This window comes from Capsaspora owczarzaki (genome assembly GCF_000151315.2).
Source record: "Capsaspora owczarzaki ATCC 30864 unplaced genomic scaffold supercont2.5, whole genome shotgun sequence".
NCBI lineage: Eukaryota > Filasterea > Ministeriida > Capsasporidae > Capsaspora > Capsaspora owczarzaki.
In genome coordinates this window covers 781,580-797,402 of record NW_011887296.1, presented here as the reverse complement: position 1 = coordinate 797,402, position 15,823 = coordinate 781,580, and the positions used below count along the sequence as shown (strand labels likewise).

General features: G+C 52.4%; 8 protein-coding genes across 8 annotated transcripts; 6 read left to right on the top strand and 2 right to left on the bottom strand.

Moving 5' to 3' along the window:
- The first annotated feature begins 22 nt into the window (after positions 1-22).
- Positions 23-1,796, top strand: CAOG_03687 (hypothetical protein). Its single transcript, XM_004363358.2, has 3 exons — positions 23-358; positions 540-642; positions 1,138-1,796. Exons 1-3 carry the CDS (start codon positions 78-80, stop codon positions 1,645-1,647), a joined length of 894 nt encoding a protein of 297 aa, XP_004363415.1. The 5' UTR covers positions 23-77; the 3' UTR covers positions 1,648-1,796.
- Positions 1,740-3,142, bottom strand: CAOG_03686 (hypothetical protein). The gene is made up of 5 exons (XM_004363357.2): positions 3,121-3,142; positions 2,464-2,731; positions 2,246-2,334; positions 2,107-2,182; positions 1,740-2,022 (listed from the first exon to the last, which is right to left on the bottom strand). The coding sequence occupies exons 2-5, from the start codon at positions 2,729-2,731 to the stop codon at positions 1,880-1,882; spliced, it is 576 nt and encodes a 191-aa protein (XP_004363414.2). The 5' UTR covers positions 3,121-3,142; the 3' UTR covers positions 1,740-1,879.
- A 1,010-nt stretch (positions 3,143-4,152) lies between these two features.
- Positions 4,153-6,189, top strand: CAOG_03685 (hypothetical protein). The gene is made up of 3 exons (XM_004363356.2): positions 4,153-4,515; positions 4,766-4,893; positions 4,990-6,189. Exons 1-3 carry the CDS (start codon positions 4,192-4,194, stop codon positions 6,095-6,097), a joined length of 1,560 nt encoding a protein of 519 aa, XP_004363413.2. The 5' UTR covers positions 4,153-4,191; the 3' UTR covers positions 6,098-6,189.
- A 119-nt stretch (positions 6,190-6,308) lies between these two features.
- Positions 6,309-7,844, top strand: CAOG_03684 (hypothetical protein). The gene is made up of 4 exons (XM_004363355.2): positions 6,309-6,689; positions 6,770-7,077; positions 7,187-7,375; positions 7,454-7,844. Exons 1-4 carry the CDS (start codon positions 6,356-6,358, stop codon positions 7,769-7,771), a joined length of 1,149 nt encoding a protein of 382 aa, XP_004363412.2. The 5' UTR covers positions 6,309-6,355; the 3' UTR covers positions 7,772-7,844.
- Positions 7,800-10,484, bottom strand: CAOG_03683 (hypothetical protein). The gene is made up of 12 exons (XM_004363354.2): positions 10,351-10,484; positions 9,969-10,256; positions 9,771-9,833; positions 9,568-9,676; positions 9,390-9,458; positions 9,183-9,287; positions 8,936-9,090; positions 8,784-8,838; positions 8,608-8,677; positions 8,437-8,495; positions 8,157-8,356; positions 7,800-8,060 (listed from the first exon to the last, which is right to left on the bottom strand). Exons 1-12 carry the CDS (start codon positions 10,405-10,407, stop codon positions 7,959-7,961), a joined length of 1,332 nt encoding a protein of 443 aa, XP_004363411.1. The 5' UTR covers positions 10,408-10,484; the 3' UTR covers positions 7,800-7,958.
- A 109-nt stretch (positions 10,485-10,593) lies between these two features.
- Positions 10,594-11,748, top strand: CAOG_03682 (hypothetical protein). The gene is made up of 5 exons (XM_004363353.2): positions 10,594-10,686; positions 10,785-10,898; positions 11,053-11,249; positions 11,372-11,498; positions 11,568-11,748. The coding sequence occupies exons 1-5, from the start codon at positions 10,662-10,664 to the stop codon at positions 11,678-11,680; spliced, it is 576 nt and encodes a 191-aa protein (XP_004363410.2). The 5' UTR covers positions 10,594-10,661; the 3' UTR covers positions 11,681-11,748.
- A 40-nt stretch (positions 11,749-11,788) lies between these two features.
- On the top strand, positions 11,789-13,789 carry CAOG_03681 (hypothetical protein). Its single transcript, XM_004363352.2, has 6 exons — positions 11,789-11,977; positions 12,359-12,477; positions 12,621-12,766; positions 12,928-13,044; positions 13,146-13,188; positions 13,300-13,789. Exons 1-6 carry the CDS (start codon positions 11,809-11,811, stop codon positions 13,624-13,626), a joined length of 921 nt encoding a protein of 306 aa, XP_004363409.1. The 5' UTR covers positions 11,789-11,808; the 3' UTR covers positions 13,627-13,789.
- A 1,047-nt stretch (positions 13,790-14,836) lies between these two features.
- On the top strand, positions 14,837-15,711 carry CAOG_03680 (hypothetical protein). The gene has a single exon (XM_004363351.2). The coding sequence runs from the start codon at positions 14,982-14,984 to the stop codon at positions 15,591-15,593; it is 612 nt and encodes a 203-aa protein (XP_004363408.1). The 5' UTR covers positions 14,837-14,981; the 3' UTR covers positions 15,594-15,711.
- Positions 15,712-15,823: the final 112 nt, after the last annotated feature.

The window sequence follows — 15,823 nt, the reverse complement described above, 5'->3', positions numbered from 1 at the left end:
TTTATCAACTTCAACCCTTATTCACTCTTCTTTCAAGAACTACTTTGAATTTTCCAATCCTACTCAAACTCTCAATCATGGTCAAAGTGTTTGTGACGGGCGCGACGGGTCTCATTGGCGGCTCGGTTGCGCGTCAGCTGCGTCGTGCTGGCCACGTCGTCTACGGCCTCGTGCGCACCGAAGAGAAGGCGCGCGTCCTCGCCCAGGACGACATCATCCCGGTGATTGGCCAGCTCGCCGGTCTCGCAGCCCACTCGGCGCTCATCGCGACCTGCGCCGCAGTCATCCACGCTGCGTTCGACGGCGAGTCCTTCCTCGAGACCGACGCACTCGTCATCCACACCGTCCTCAACGCGCCGTACGTCGTCGTTGGCTGTTGTTGTTGCGATTTGAATGAGCGGAAATTTGCCGCACTGTGTTGAGTATACGTGACGCACTCACTCACTCAGTCCGCTTTCCACCACCACCACCACCACCACCACCTTCACCACTTTATCAACCATGCTTCTTTGAATGCGTTGATGGTCCTCCACTCGTAGGTTTGCGTCGGGCCAGAAGCCGCTGTTCGTGTACACCTCGGGCTGCTTGATGATTCCCAATCGCGACGAGCATTCCGGCTATGTCGACGATTTCACAACCCCGGTAAGACACAGGCCTGTGCACACAACGACACACACACACCATACTCGCTCCATTGGAGTGGGATGGCGGCTTGGCTTCCGATGGCTGCGACACAGTGTCGTAAAGGGGGAAATCTCCGTGCATCCACATACAAAACAAAAACTCCACTCGTTGCTTCCATTGGACTAGCATGTAGCAGGTCGTCGGACTTAAAAAAAAAATCAAGAGCACTTGAAGACTCAACCAAGCGGAGTGTTACAGACGCTGTTGCACCATCGCGGAGGATTCATCTGCGATCAATTGGAGCTCAATTCTGCGATCGTCATTTCGCGCATCATTTCGCGTTGCCTGTCCATCCTAGCATTTCACATTTTCGACGTTGACACATTGCATTCCACTCACGCTCTTCAAAGCAAAACCTTGCGCTGGAGAATCTACGTGCTCACTTTGTGTTTCTTCGTTGTTTTTTTTTGTTTTGTTCTTGTTGTCCATTTTCGAAAACGCCGACCTACGTAGCTGCCCCACTCGTCGCAGGCCTACCGCCTCAAGAACGAGCAAGTCGTGACGAGTGCCACGACGGTGCACGGCGTCGTGCTGCGCCCTGGCTTTGTGTTTGGCAAGGGTGCCGCCCACTTTGAGCGCTGGTTTGCCCAGTTCCACAAGAACGTGCCGGAGGTGGTCATCCCTGCCGCAGAGCGCCAGTACTCGTACATCCACGCGGATGATCTTGCGGAGGCGTACCAGCGTGTGGTCGAAAACCCCAAGATTGCCTCGGGCAGCGTGTACACCATCGGCGATGACTCGCGCATCACCCACATTGAGTTTGCGCGCGTCTTCGCCAAGGCTGCCGGCTACCAGGGCAAGCTTGTTGCGAGCGACGCCAACCTCTGGCCCCCGATGGACCGATCCTGCTTTGTTGACTGGCGCCGCTTTGGTCTCGAGTTCAACTGGCACCCTCGCCACCTTCCCATCACCGATGAGGCCGACATCTACTATGCCGGCTGGAAGGCCCGCCAGGGACTCTGAACAGTCACTCCCATGCTTGTCGTGTCAGAGCTGAGATTGCGAGTCTGCTTGCAGAAGAATAAAAGCTGGATCAAGCCCAGCGCTTGAATGAATTCAAAGCGGGAAAATACATTCTAGTTGTTAACAATTCGCACAATAACATTCAACACCTCCAGAACCAACAAAAAGCATTAACGAAACTCGAAGCAAAAAAAATCAGATTTTTGACCTGCAACGAATGGGAGAAAAGTTTCTAATCCTCATAATCGCGAGGCAGCTCGCCATCGCATGGAATGCAGCGTCCAAGCACGCTGTCGAATGATTTAATCACAAAAGGAGCAAGCGGGTGCTGGATTGGCGTGTTGGACGCAAATGGAATAACGCTCTCGTGGGGCACTGTGGTTTAAACAAACCAAACAAAATCAACTCAGCATCGCCTTGTGTCGACTTTGCTTTGTGGGGACCCCCCCCCCTCCGTACCATAAATGAACGACAATTCTTGCGGCGAGCAGTCACGGGCGTCGGGAAGCGCCAGGTAGAATGGCTGATTTCGGCCCTGTTCGGTAAGAGTGAGCGTTTTGCAAGTGTGAACTGAACACAATGAAGCGAGTTCGCTTACATGCGTCAAACGATCAATTCCGTTGAGTTGGCACCAGAGCTCCCGACGCTTGCATTGAGGATCACTTCGCACAATAACAGCGCGAACACCTATTCCGACAGACCAACAGTGGACAATCGAAAGTTGGACAATCGAACGTTGGACATTGAGATTCAGGTTGCGAATAACACACACATGCACGCAGATAAATGTCAAGCAGAGCCCAGCCCACTGCTCACCTGAAGACTTGTGGAAGACGAACGAGCCAACATCAATGGCCTGCGCAGGGTTGTCGCGCGGCAGCAGGCGGCCAACTGCGGTCGGGCGAACCGCGAGCGCAACGAGGGTTGGCGTTGACGAGCTGGGTGCAGCAGCAACACTGCGGCCCAGGGTTGCGAATGCGCGTGTTGCAAGCACAGCGGAGCCAGTCGCACGCAGCGTGGGGGCGCTGGTCATAGTGGCCGCGGCTCCGAGACGCACGAGTGCAGCAAGACAGGGATTCGACATCTGTAAAGCAGAAACCAGAAGAAGTCAATGGCAAAAAAAAAACAACTCGACCGTCTCCCAGCAAGCGGTTTGGAGTGGCTGCTTGTGGTGTTGCCTCGCTGCTCGAGTGTAAGGGGGTCGGCCGGGGGGGGTGGCCGCAGGGTACGCGGCGGTCGGAGGCGGTCATTCGTCGCAGCCGAGTCGAATTCGCATCAAACCGCACGTGGAACACACTCCCGACCAAAAAGGTCTCGCTCTCACTCTCATCACTCTCACTCTCTCATCACTCTCTCGTCACTCTCTTGATGCAAGTTGACATGGCAGAGTGGTGCACTCGTGGCTGTGTGTCATGCTGGCGTGGAATGTGGGTGTGCGCAATTCGGCAGCGAGCGACACAGCAAATAACTCACGCTCAAAATGCAAAAACTCAGAACAATGAAGAGTGAAGGTAATGGGGTATGTGCAAGATACTACACGTTCCACGTCAATACCAGGAGTCTAGTCTGTTCAGCAGGAGACGGGGAAACCGGTGGTTGTTCGGATTCGGCTTGACTCGGCAAACACAGTTGATCATTTTGGGCACGCTTCAACTCAGTGTCGGACTTGCACTATCACCCCCGCCACGTCCCACAAAGTTGGGAAATATAATTCAGTGTCGGATTTAAGTGTTCGAAGCGGGGGAATGTGGGCTTTCGGAGCTGCAAGGAGACGCGAATTCGCGGTAAAAAGTTTGGAGCCTTATTCAGCACTCAAGGGTCACTCTGATCCGCTAACTGCCAGCACTCTAGTGTTCCACAGTTGCTATTGGATCGTTTTGCGCAAAGATGGGGCAGCTCTGAGGTGTTCTACAGGTCGAAAATTAATGCGAAATTGTTTTGACTAAATTTTGGATTGTAGGGGCATTTTGCATTATGCTTTGTGGTGCTCCATCAGTCAACTTTGGGATGACCTCGCTTCAAATCTGCTCCCTTTCAAGCCAGAGCAACAACACTATATTAGCATTAATTTTTTGCACACTGAGGACGCACTGTCATGAATTGGGTGCTCACACAACCCCGCCAAAGGTGACAGCCGACTTTTGATTTTGGTTTCATGCACCACTCGGCCGCGCAAAAATCCCAATCCTCGTCAAACCAGCTGCAGATCGACTGACTGAATATATACTACACTCCACAGCACTGCACTGTCTCCAGCACTGAGCTTCTCCAATGTTCAAGCGCAGTGTTGGGAACTTTTTTTCAACCCGTCGGCTTTTGTTCGCAGTCCCGGTTTTATTCTTATTTTTTTTTTATTGTTTGGATTTTTGCCGATTCCACCGTTCATTCAGAATGACCGTTCTGTCCGTCCACCAGCGCTCTGAGCCGTCGATGGCAGCTGTAGCATCTTCAGCAGCCTCATCTGCGGCTGGGCCTGCGTCGCTGGCGGGGCACCAGCAGGCGATGGACGTTCTGCTTGCCGCGCTTTCTGGCCAGCGATCGGCCATGTTGACGGTCGCCGTCGCCGCAGCCAAAGTCGCCGTCAAGGTCGCCACGGTCACGTCGTCTGTCTCGGCAGTGTCCTCTCGCGCAGGCGCACCACTCGCGACCCGGCGCGGCGGTCATGGGCATGGACACAGCCACAAAGTCGCTTCCGTTCGCGCTCCGTTGACAGCTGCCGAGCACACTGCAGCGCTGGCTGCGTATCGCGCAATGGAGTGCAACAAGCTTGCTCATCCGTGGCTACAAAGCTGCTCTGACACCTGGCGGGGGCTCTTTGTCATGTGCTTCAAGGCGGCAGGACTGCGGCTTTACGCACCGCTCTTCATTGTGAGAATTTGTTTACGTCGCTCTTTTTGGAATCTTTTTTGAAACGCGTTTGAGACGACGACTCCTTTGCAAGTCATCCTTCGGAGCTCTTGAAAGCTCGTCGGATTTCTTGAGCATCAGCGAGCACTTGAAAAAGCCCCCCTCTGTCAACAGCGAAACTTATACTCAGTGTGGTTTGTTGCTTTTTTTTTTTTTTTTTTTTTTTTTTTGCTCACTCAGTCCTTGTTGTGTTGATCCGTTGCACACGCAGATCCCAGCTCTCGTGCGCGGGAAGAGCATTCAGCACATCCTCACACGTACCGTGCCGGATGTCGCACGCTCGGCCTTTTTCATCGCGACCTTTGCCACCAGCTTTTGCTTTTACTTTTGCAATTTCAGGTCGGTGCGAAAGCTGCTCCTTATTGATCTGGTCGGAGAAAGCAAGGCACTTCAACATCCTATCACTCACTTTCTGATGATTTTTACCGGGCACAGACACTTGCTGGGATTCAATACAGTGCTGACGAACGGCATCATTCCGGGATTTTTGGCCTCGGCCACGTCCCTCCCAATCGAGAAGAAGGCGCGTCGTCGCGAGATTGCACTCTACTGCTCCAACCACGCCACCAGCGCGGTCGCGCGTCTGCTTGTCTTCCACGGATGGCTGCCATACGTGCCATACATGGATGTCGCCACGTTTACGGTGGCCATGTCTGCGCTCATGTGGACCTTCCGCCGGGAGCCAGAGCGTCTCGGTTCCGGCGTTTCCGCCTTGTTTGGCTGGATGATGGATGTCCGCATTCCCGCCTCCCCCTCAGACCATCCTCGCTCCTCACAGCCAGCGCACAATCACCAACAGCCGCAGCAGCAAGGAGAGCAGGCGCAGTCATCCGACAGGCCTTCGCGTCCGTCGCGCGTCAAGGCGATCCTCGCCAAGATCCAGTGCCCAAAGCCCCTGCTTCCAACGTGGCGGTACATTATGGGATTGTTAGCTCTCAAGTGTCCTGTGTGCAAGCACCCAGGCGGCTGCGCTCACGGTGCCTTGCGAGCAGTGCTGAAAGGGTTTGCGCTCGGATTTGGCTTGCGAGGTGGCGTGGCGTTCGCGACGTCGCTCGCCAAGTACAAACTTCAGCTCAAAAAGGTACTCCGTGCCGTGTTTGCGCGACCCAACCTGGCATTCGGTGGTTTCCTGGCCACCCTATTCGGCAGCGCTCGCGCGACCGAGTGCGTTCTGCGCTTGTTGCGTCGCAAGGATGACGGCATCAACGCGGTCGTGGCCGGTGCCGTGTCATCGCTTTCGATTCTGCTTGCGCGAAACGAGGAGATCTCCATGTACATGCTGTGGAAGAGCTTTGAGGCGCTGTTCAATTACGGAGAGGCTCGCGGCATGGTTCCGTCCTGGTATCACGGTGACGTGCTGCTCTTCTCGGTCGCCTGCTCGCTGCTCTTCCACATTTCTGTATTTGAGCCGCACAATCTGCGCCGGTCGTACTGGAACTTTTTGGACAAGGTGTCGGCCGGATTGTGGTCGCACATCAACCGCCAGGCGATGGATGTTCTCGGGTTCCAGAGCAGTGCCCTTCATCCACACGATCGTGTATAAGAGTGTACTGTTCCGGAGTGATTGATTTATTGATTTTTTTGGGGTTTGTGTTTCGTTCATTGTGTTTTGCAATCAAAAAACAAAAATGTCGCTAGTCTGTGCCCGGAGTGCAAGTAGTCAGGACAAGAGGCTGCTCTTATACCTTCCTAGACTCCTAAGCTTCCCTATTCTCCTTTCCCAGTTCAGCATTGCCATTCAATTCAGCTATCGACTGAAACCGAGATCAGTCTGTTTGAAAACCCAAGAGTTTTTGTTTGAATGTGGATTCGCGCGTCGTCGCGACTTCCATGCGCCGCAGCAATGAGTGCGCTCGCCCGGAACAGCATGCAATCCTTTGGTGTGCTGGACTGTTCGGTTGGAGCAAGTGCGTTGGGATTGGACTGTGGTACCAGCTTGGGATGTTTCAAGCGTCAAACACTGCCGCTGTCGCGCGGGTTGTTCACGCTCCCAGCTGCGGCTCTGAGTCCGCGTGCGACACCAGCGGCGGTCGTCGAGCAGACCAAGCAGAAGAAGCAGCCGTCGCGACGGAAGGCCGACCAGCCAGCCGCTCCAGCCAAGACAAAGTCCAAGTCCAGCGCCAAGTCCAAATCAAGTGAGAATTGTTGGCGCCAAGACATGCAGTCGGCATGATATTCAGGTAGATCGCTCACCCGTGTCTTGATATTGTTACAGGCACGTTGACAGACGATCAGGATTCGACACCAGACGCGGAATCACACGCGGAAGAAGAGCAATTTGGAACAAAACAGTTCAAGCTACCTTCCATCCGCACCTTTCAACAAGTAGGAGCCTACCGCAAGTACATTGCCAATAGCATTTCCAGTGTGGTATCTATCGATTGCGGCTACAAGAACCTGGCTGTTGCCCAAATCGATCGCGTTCCCGGCGAGAAGTCGTCCTTTCAAGTGAAGCGTTGGTTTCTCCATCCTGTTGGAATGGGAGACACCTACATCCCTGTTGACCTTGCAAGTCTGATCGTGGTATGTTCTATTGGGCGCGTTGTATTATTGCAACGGTACCCCCTCTCACTGTACTGCTCACGCTGCTTGTTGTTCCCCCCTCTCCCCTCAACTTTGTTTCTTTCTTCAGCAATTTGTCAAGCAGCTTCCTCCTGATGCACCGGTGGTGATTGAGCGACAGCGACACATGTCAGGGGCACCTAGTCAAATCTATCACTTGGGCATTATCGAAGCAATGATCCACACGGCGCTCTTCACAATGGGTCGTTCCAGCATTTCCATGAGTGCTCAACGTACTGCAGGTTATTTTGAACTCGAGGTGAGCATCGCGGGATGGCTGATTGTTTGTTTTGTTAACCCCCCCCCCATCAGTGTCTCACATCGAGTCAATTTGCAGAAAGGGTATGTGCAGAAGAAAAGGTCCTCGGTACGCGTGGTCAAAGACCTGATCGCTGGGAATTCTCCATATGGAAACGTGACTGTGCCCGATCCGATCAAATCAGAGTTTGAAAGCCTGAAGAAGCAAGACGACTACTGCGATGCCTTGCTGCAAGGCCTGGCGTTTTTCAAGTCCATGGATGATGTTGCCGATTTTGACGAGGCAACTCAGGCCAAGCTAGCTGCCAAACAAACGCAGCAACAAGCACGAGAAGCTAAAGCAGCAGCACGAGTAGCGGCGAAAGCGGCGAAAGCTTCTGCGAAATCTGCATCCTGAAACGAGGGATCGAGCTGGTGGAGTGCGCACTTTTTCCAAAGAAAATACATTGAATGCTTGGATTATACACAAATTCTCTCCCTCCCTGTTTTCGTACGATTAATCACCGTTGAAGCTCCGGGGCGGTGGGAGTTTAGGGAATACGAGAAGAAACAGTTCAGCAGGAAACAGCAATTCGACAAATCCTTCACGGGATTTCTTGCAGCGTCTCGCCTTCGGCACCTGCACGCTGGCGAAGCATCATCATCTTGGCCAACTCGTTTCGTTTTCGTGACTCCACGAATCCATTCTAAACAACAAACAAACAAACAAAACAAAAACCACCGGGTGAGTTTTGTTGTTTTGATATCCCAAATTTCCAAAAGCACAAAAGAACCTCGCTTACCTTCCAGAGAATAACCATGCCGTCCGCGCCACACGACGCAAAGGTATGCTCGTTGCACAACAGCAGTGCATGCACTGCATCAGAATGAGCTACAAGCTCACCAATGCAAACCGCCTTGACCGATTTCATTTGTGCCGCTCCGCCCCGTTGTGAGCCCGACTCTACGAACGAGTCGACCGCGTTGGGATCGTCTGCGTTTTCTGTCAACATTGGCCAAATCGGAGCACAATGGTGAGAAGCGATTGGCGAATGAGTCGAGCACTGTGGCATTGATTCGTACCTGTTTCTGGAGCCCAGAGCCGAATGGAAGAGTCTGCCGAGCATGTCAGAAGGCGTGCTCTAATCATAGTGAACAAAGGAAACAGAGAGCGGGTCGGAAAGGAGAGCACAGGTGAGCCAAAGACACACATATGCACACCCCGAAAATCACAAAACGAACAACAAAACGTACCCATCTTGCAAGACCATGACTTGCGTTGCAGTCGACAAGTGTGCGTTAAAACACTTGACAAGAGCTTCTCCTGTAGACGGTGAAAAACGAGCACAAGAGCGAAAGAACAGGAGTGAGCCAATTGTCAACGAGTTTTTGCACTGGACCAAGAAAAAAAATGATGCACGAGATCGTACCTGTCAACACATCGAACATGCCGAAGCCATGGCCAACCGCGGCAACAAGGACTCTCTACAATTCCGAGAGGCGGACATCGCAAGTAAGAACGCAAAACCCCCTCCCTGCCGCCTCCCCCAAACCAAACCAAACCGTGCAGCCGATTCTTCACCTCGTCGACGGCTATCATGTGCTGCACACTGTAGGAATAAACGTGGGCTACATCTTGAACGTCTCGATGGCTGTTCATCACCCTCACAGGGACCAGGGTGTGCGTTGTCCACAGAATGATACCGCCATCGAGGGATGCCGACGCGAACAAGTTTTCTGAACGAAGCAGCGTTGACAGATAAACACGAGCGCAAGTACTCGGCCAAGAGTTGCCCTAGCAAGAGAGCTGCCCGCGAACATGTGCTTACCCGACAAGTTTAAGAGCGAGCGGACGGTCTCGAGATGCTGCGTCAGCTTTTTGACCAACACAACTCGCGGGTTTCCTGAACGTTGGGTATCAAGGTAGTACACCTCTGCGATGGGAACACGACGGCCACCCCGCAGCATCATTACCAGAGTCAGACTGCCTCTCTTTCCTTTGAAATAACAACAACGACGACACAGCTCGACTATACCCAAATCTTTTGTGCTGGATGCGCAGACCATCCGATTGTCGCGAATTCGGATCATGAGTGTCAAATCGGCTGAAGGATACCAAGTTCACCGCCATCAGTCTCCCGCATGCCAGCATTCAGAACAGGCCGTCATTGTTCAACACATGGAAAAACCGAGGGCAACAACAACAACACTTACAATCTTCCTCGTTTCTTGCAAGACTGCACAGCAATTGGCCTTGACGGTTCCAAAGACACACGTTTTTGCCTCCAGAGCAAAACTGGATATTGCCTAGGTTGACGAGGCACTGAATAGATGCGACGGGTCCATAGAAACAAAACCTCCCAAAAAGTAAGCTGCTTGAGTTCTGGCGCAATAATGTTCTCTCCGTTCATCCACACCTTTGCACTGCCGCCATGTTCCTTGAGCACGGCTACGCAATCTCCGCGATCAATATTCCACATCTGACAAGCAAATTCGCACATGCATTGATGTCGAAGGTAAGTCCAGCTTCAGAGTTCAAAAGTTACGAGTCATGTTTTCCCAATTGTTCTGCAGTTTCCCGCTTTGGGGCGGTTTCCCTCTTTTCTGGTCCTTACCCGGATGGTCTTGTCGGATGAGCTCGTGACTATTATCGTGTTGTCTGCCTCGACACAGAGCAGCAGGATGCAGTTGATTGGGAGCGTATGACCGACGAGCGTCTTGAGGCGGCGGCCCGTCCTGTAGTTCCACACAATGACGGTGCAGTCGTCTGCAGCCGATGCAAAGCGCGTGTCGTCAATGCGCAGCAGCCGTCGCACAATGTTTGTGTGCCCAGACAGGAGCTGGACGTCCGTGAACGGGTTTCGCTGGACCTCGTCGACCGGCTCTGGGATTGCGCTGGCGTCCTACAACCGAAAGGTCAACAGTCAAACCCCCACAGCATTGAGCAATAGGTTGGAGTAGTTGTAGTAGTAGTATTCGTCGTAGATGGACACTCACTGCTGGGGTGGCTTCGGATTCCGCCCATCCCATCGCGCGTCGCACACTCTTCAGCATTGTGTGATTCTGAGCAACTCTGAAAAGATTGGAGAATAAGACTGAAAATCGAATCAATACAGTATAGTAATAACAACAATAGTAATGAAAATGAGTGGATAGTCACATTACAGCACAAACGCCCATTGGCAGTGACCTTTGCATTGAGTTTGCTGATTTTCATCACCAAAAGCAGTCATTCATTCAGTAATTCATTCAGTCATTCACTCAGTCATCAATTTCCATTCATTCATTCAGTTCCAAACAATTCTTGGATGATTACCATTACGGCACTTCACGGTATGAACATGCTGTACTGTCAGCTCATTTTGTGCACTTTTGCACTCTGGGCTCTCGCCTGACCTCCGTTTGATCATTGTTCACATCTCTGAACACAGACAAGCATCAAGTCCCAATATCCATCGACGGCGCGGCGACGCTGGCTGATCTGCAGCGCGCAGCCGAGGTCGCTGTTCAAGTCCCCGTGCATGCTCAGCGTTGGATGTTCAAAGGTACATCCTCAAAAAGCTGCAAAATTCCACGTCAAGCTACTTGGCAGTGAACATTGTTCTATCGTGTCGTGTCGTTTCGGGGTCTACTGTAGTTGGCCGACGTTTGAACTCGACACAGCAACTAAGAACGCTTCTGGGTTTTTCAACGACGCAGGCCGAACGCTCAAAGATCCGTCCGAAACCCTCGAAGCGTGCGGAATAGTCGACGGTGTCCGAATCATGCTGATTGGCCGGAAGGCCACCGAGGAAGAGGCGGCGCTCAGCGCTCAGGTCACAGCCGTTACCGCAACCATACAAAAGTCTGCTGCTGTGGTGCGCGAGCTCGATCTATCCTTGCGGCAACTGAAGCAAGTATGTCCGTTGTGATGTTGCTCTGGGTGGAAGCGCGGGGTGGTGGTGGTGAATCTCGCCGAACTGCCGTCTAGACAGCGATTGTGTAACATCTCGCTCGCTGCCACTCCATTCCACACCAGGGCTTTCTTGATGCTGCCAAGGTCGCAGAAGATCGAGAGCGAATCCAAAAGGCTGCGTCCAAGCACGCCGAAGAGATTACTCAAGCATTGATCAAGCTGGATGCCATGTCTTTTAACGGCCTGACAGGTATTTTGCCGCTGCTGGAACCTTCTTGATTGATCTGCCTGCGCTTATTTTCTTGCTTTGTGAATCCAGAGCGCCAAGAGGATCAGCTCCGTCTCCAGCGCAAACAAGCCATCAGTCTGGCCCACCAGACTGGCGATCAAGCGGACAGCATTCTGAAAGAGCTCAAGCAACTTGCCCACTGATTCAATGTCTTTTTGAATTGTAACGTTGCTACATTTCTCATCATCCTCATCATCATCATCACCACCACCACCCATTTGTTGTTTGGGTTGTTCCCAGTCTTTCATTTCCCCTTCCCCCCCTCGACACAATGAGCCGCGCATTGATTGACTTTGCGATTTTCATCGCCGAGCTGATTCTTCGCATTGTCTTTGACATTCTGGCTGCGATTGTCGGTCCTGTCATCTACATTCTCGAACGCATCCGCGCGGGTCCTCGCAAGGACTTTAAGCACATTCTCATCACTGGCGGAAACTCTGGTGAGCCAAAGCATGCAGTAGAGCAAGAGCGGAGCAGAGTGAGATTGATCATCCGCTTCCGCTTCTATTCCCGCCTGTTTGGCTCCCACCCGCCCCCTCCGCTCCCGCGCTGTTTGGCTCCATAAGCAGGGGGGGGGCCTCCACGAGTGGGACCCATGATGCATGTTTTGGGGGGTCCATCGGTGAATAGGATGGATGTACTGTCGAATAATCGCTCTAAGAGTGTGGATTGGTCCCATTTAGCCGACAAGTCCCACTACCCTGCCATGACTGTGCCGTCCCTACTTGGACAGCGTTATTCGGGGCCGCGTTCAGCATGCACCCATGTTGGGCTTCAACGGAACGGGGAGACTGACCTCTTTGCTTGTTTGGACTGGACAGGCCTCGGTGAAGCGTTGGCGCTCGCATTCGCCAAGCCGGGCGTCCGCATTGTGCTGACTGCCCGCGACGCCGCTCGTCTCAAGTCCGTCAGCGAAGCCGTCAGCGCCAAGGGTGCAGAGGTGAGTGCAGAAGCGGGGAGCGCGAGGCAGCGGAGCGTTGCGCTCGATTCCTTGAGCTTGTCCAGCAATTGGAAGTTGGTGATGATTTTTGCTGCGGTCAACCACTCAACTGGAGAGCCCGATGGGATTTGGCTTGGGTATAGGTCGTCACTCATAGCGTCGACGTCACCAATGCCGAAAAGATGGCCGAAATCATCCAGAAGGAGGACGCTCAGGTCCCTCTTGACTTGGTGATTGCCAACGCAGGCGTGAGCTCTGGCACGATCAACACTCCCGGCATTGCTGAAGCGTAAGGTTGCATGCATGCAAAAAGCTGCGGTTACAGTGGAGTAACAGCATGGGGGGATGATTTCGTGAAATCCGCGGTCGTGCAACAATCTGTCGACGTGTGCACCACTACTTGCTGATTTTATTTTTCCGCTTTTGTTTCAACGACTCTCCTGAAATCAGAACCAAGCCTCTGATGGACATTAACGTTCAGGGTGTTTTCAACACTGTCTTCCCGATCATGGACTCCATGGTCAAGCGCCGTCGTGGACAAATCGCCATCATGTCGTCCCTTGCTTCGTACGTAGGGGTTTTTGTTTTGTTGCCAGCAGTTGCACAGCTCTTGTTTCTTTTTTTGCTTATGAGCATTTCCCCCTCATTGTGCTCTGATAAACTCACAGGTTTTTCACTCAGCCCGAGCTTGGCGATTACCACACATCGAAGGTACGTTGCGATGGTGTGCTGGAATTTTGGATGCGTCACTTTACAATGCTTCTCTCATTTCTCTGCCCCTGATCCACACACACTTCGATCCACACACACTTCGATCCACAGTACGCCGTCCGTGCTTTCAGCGAGTCCATGCGTGGCATGCTTGGCCGCTACAACGTCGGCATGTCTGTGATCTGCCCTGGCTTTGTTGAATCGCGCATGACCGCCCAGGCCAAGCGCAACATTCCCCTGCCCTTCCTCATGGAGGCCGAGCCCGCTGCGGCCATCATGAAGGACGGTCTTGAGCGCAACGTGAGCGTCATTGCCTTCCCCTTCCCCTTCTCGCTGCTGACCCAGCTCTTTGGTGCCGCGCCCGCTCCCATCCGCTCCTTCATTGCGCTTTCCTTTACCAACGCCAAGTTTGTTGCGCGCCGCCTGAAGGTCAACTAAACAGCGTGTTTCTGTTGGTCTGGATGGGGTTTTAGTTTGGAGTTCAGTTTTTGTTTGTCAGAATGGTGTTTCTGCTCTTCCCAATCACACACACACTGCTCAATGCTTCTTGTGTGAAGTGCGCACGTGTTTCAGCTCTAGTATACACTTGTTGTCGCTTCAAGTTGTTGCAACCATCCATTCGTCCAGATCCGTTTTTTCTCCACTTTATGAATTCATTTTTGTTTGCTGCTTGACTGTCTAGCAGCCAAACGCTTTGTTGGTCTAGATTCCTCTCCGCAAGCTTGCCCTTCTTCCTAGTTTTCTGCATGAATCCTCACTTTTTGAGTTGTTTTTGGCTCTTTTGTGTTTTCTGACAATTCACCAATTTTTTTTTTTTTTTTTTTTTTTTTTTTTTTTTGGGTTTAAAAGCCTCTTCCCAATGCGGATTTCGCAGGCTCACTCTTGTCTTTCACAGAACCAGCAAGCTCGCCAAGGCGGTACAACAAATGCGCTCGAAGCGACCACCTGCACTCCAAATCCCCGATTGATTCGCGCATGGCTGGGCGGTCGGTCGTGGGAGCGGGCTTTGGTATACGGTCGAGCAGCAATCGCTTTGGCAATGGGCTGAGGATGTTCTGTGGGGCAAGGGTCAGTCGGTCCATCCACAAGCGGAGTCGCCATCGGTCGCAACGCCGTCGCACTTTTGTTTGCTCTGCAGGGGACGCCACCCTTCTTCCTTTTGCCTATAAGGGAAGACGGGGTTGGCGTGTTCTGCTTGCAATGGCACGGTGGAGCATTAGACCGCTATGACTAGGTGGACCGGCGCCTTTTCTCTCTCTCTCTGTCTCTCTCTCTGTCTGTCTCTCTGTCTGTCTCTCTCTGATCAATTCTCTTGTTCTCTTGTCCTTGATTGTCTTCCAGTCAGTCTCTGTTCTCCAACTCTCATTGTCTTTTCTTTTCCCTCTCGATTTTTTTTTCTTACGATCGCTTTTTTTTTCTTCATTTCTCTTCCTTCTCACCTTGTTTCGTTCAAACAAACATCACATTCAAAAAGAAGTTTCGATTCATGCATTTTTTTTTTCAAAGCACTGTTGTTTGTCAATTTTATTTTTGTATGGCTCCAACAAACAAAAACACGAAAACTGTAAGATCATGCTGAATTTCAACAATCCGAGTTGGTGAATTTTTGTTCATCCGTGTTTGGGTGTCTTTTTCAAAGCGCAGTCCTCGCTTTTTCATCAATTCGACTTGATCGTTTTGATTAACACTGCCCTCGTTTGAATAAGAAAAAAAAAGGAGGGGAAGAAGCGCGTAAGAAAGAAGATCACCTCAAAATAAAAATACCAAACGAAAAGTGCACAGAAAAGAACGCCATGACAGCACACGATATTGCAGACTGCCTCGCGAGCCTCGCAGAGTGCCGGTCGCTGTGCCTGCAAACGGTGGTGGATTGTTTGAAGCATGGCGGATTGCTGGCGTCGCTGCCGCACATCCGCGCAATGAACGACTGCACCGAGTTGTGCGGCACCACCTCGGCGCTCCTCCTCCGCGAGTCTCCGCTTGCTGGGCACTTGTGCGCCATGACGTCCGAGGCGTGCCAGCTATGCGTCATTGATTTGAAAGCGTTCGGTGATAACATGACACCCATGATGCGCAACGTCGTGGCAGTGTGCCAGAAAACGCAAACGCGGACGCTGGCACTCTTCCGCTTCACGCAGTCCGCAGCCGCAGCCGCGCGTTCCCAAACGCAATTGCAGGAATACGACCCGCACCACCATGGGAATGCAATTCCCGGCGCAGTGCCCGGCGCAACCCCTTCCGCCCCGCCGACGAATCTTGCTCCTCCTGCCATTCCCGCCAAATCCGTCCAGTCGCCGCCCCAGGCCAAGATTCTTTCACCGGAGCCGGCGGTCGCTTCGATCGGGAGCCCCAAGCGCGACAAGCGAACCAGCGAGGCCATGGCCACAGGCATGCGGACGGACTGATGCTTGGGACTCGCTGCCAAAAACGAAAGCAAACGCGCAGTCCGGCATACTTTACGGGTTGGAGATTGTGCTGGGGTTGAGTGTACGAAATACACCGAAACTGCACCTATATTGCAAATACTGTGCACGCTCCATCAAAAAACACGACGAAAGCTAAACATTGAGGGGCTACAGTGCTGTAATGCTTTGAGTTGACCACCTTTTTTTAAACAAACGTGCCGTTCCAGACA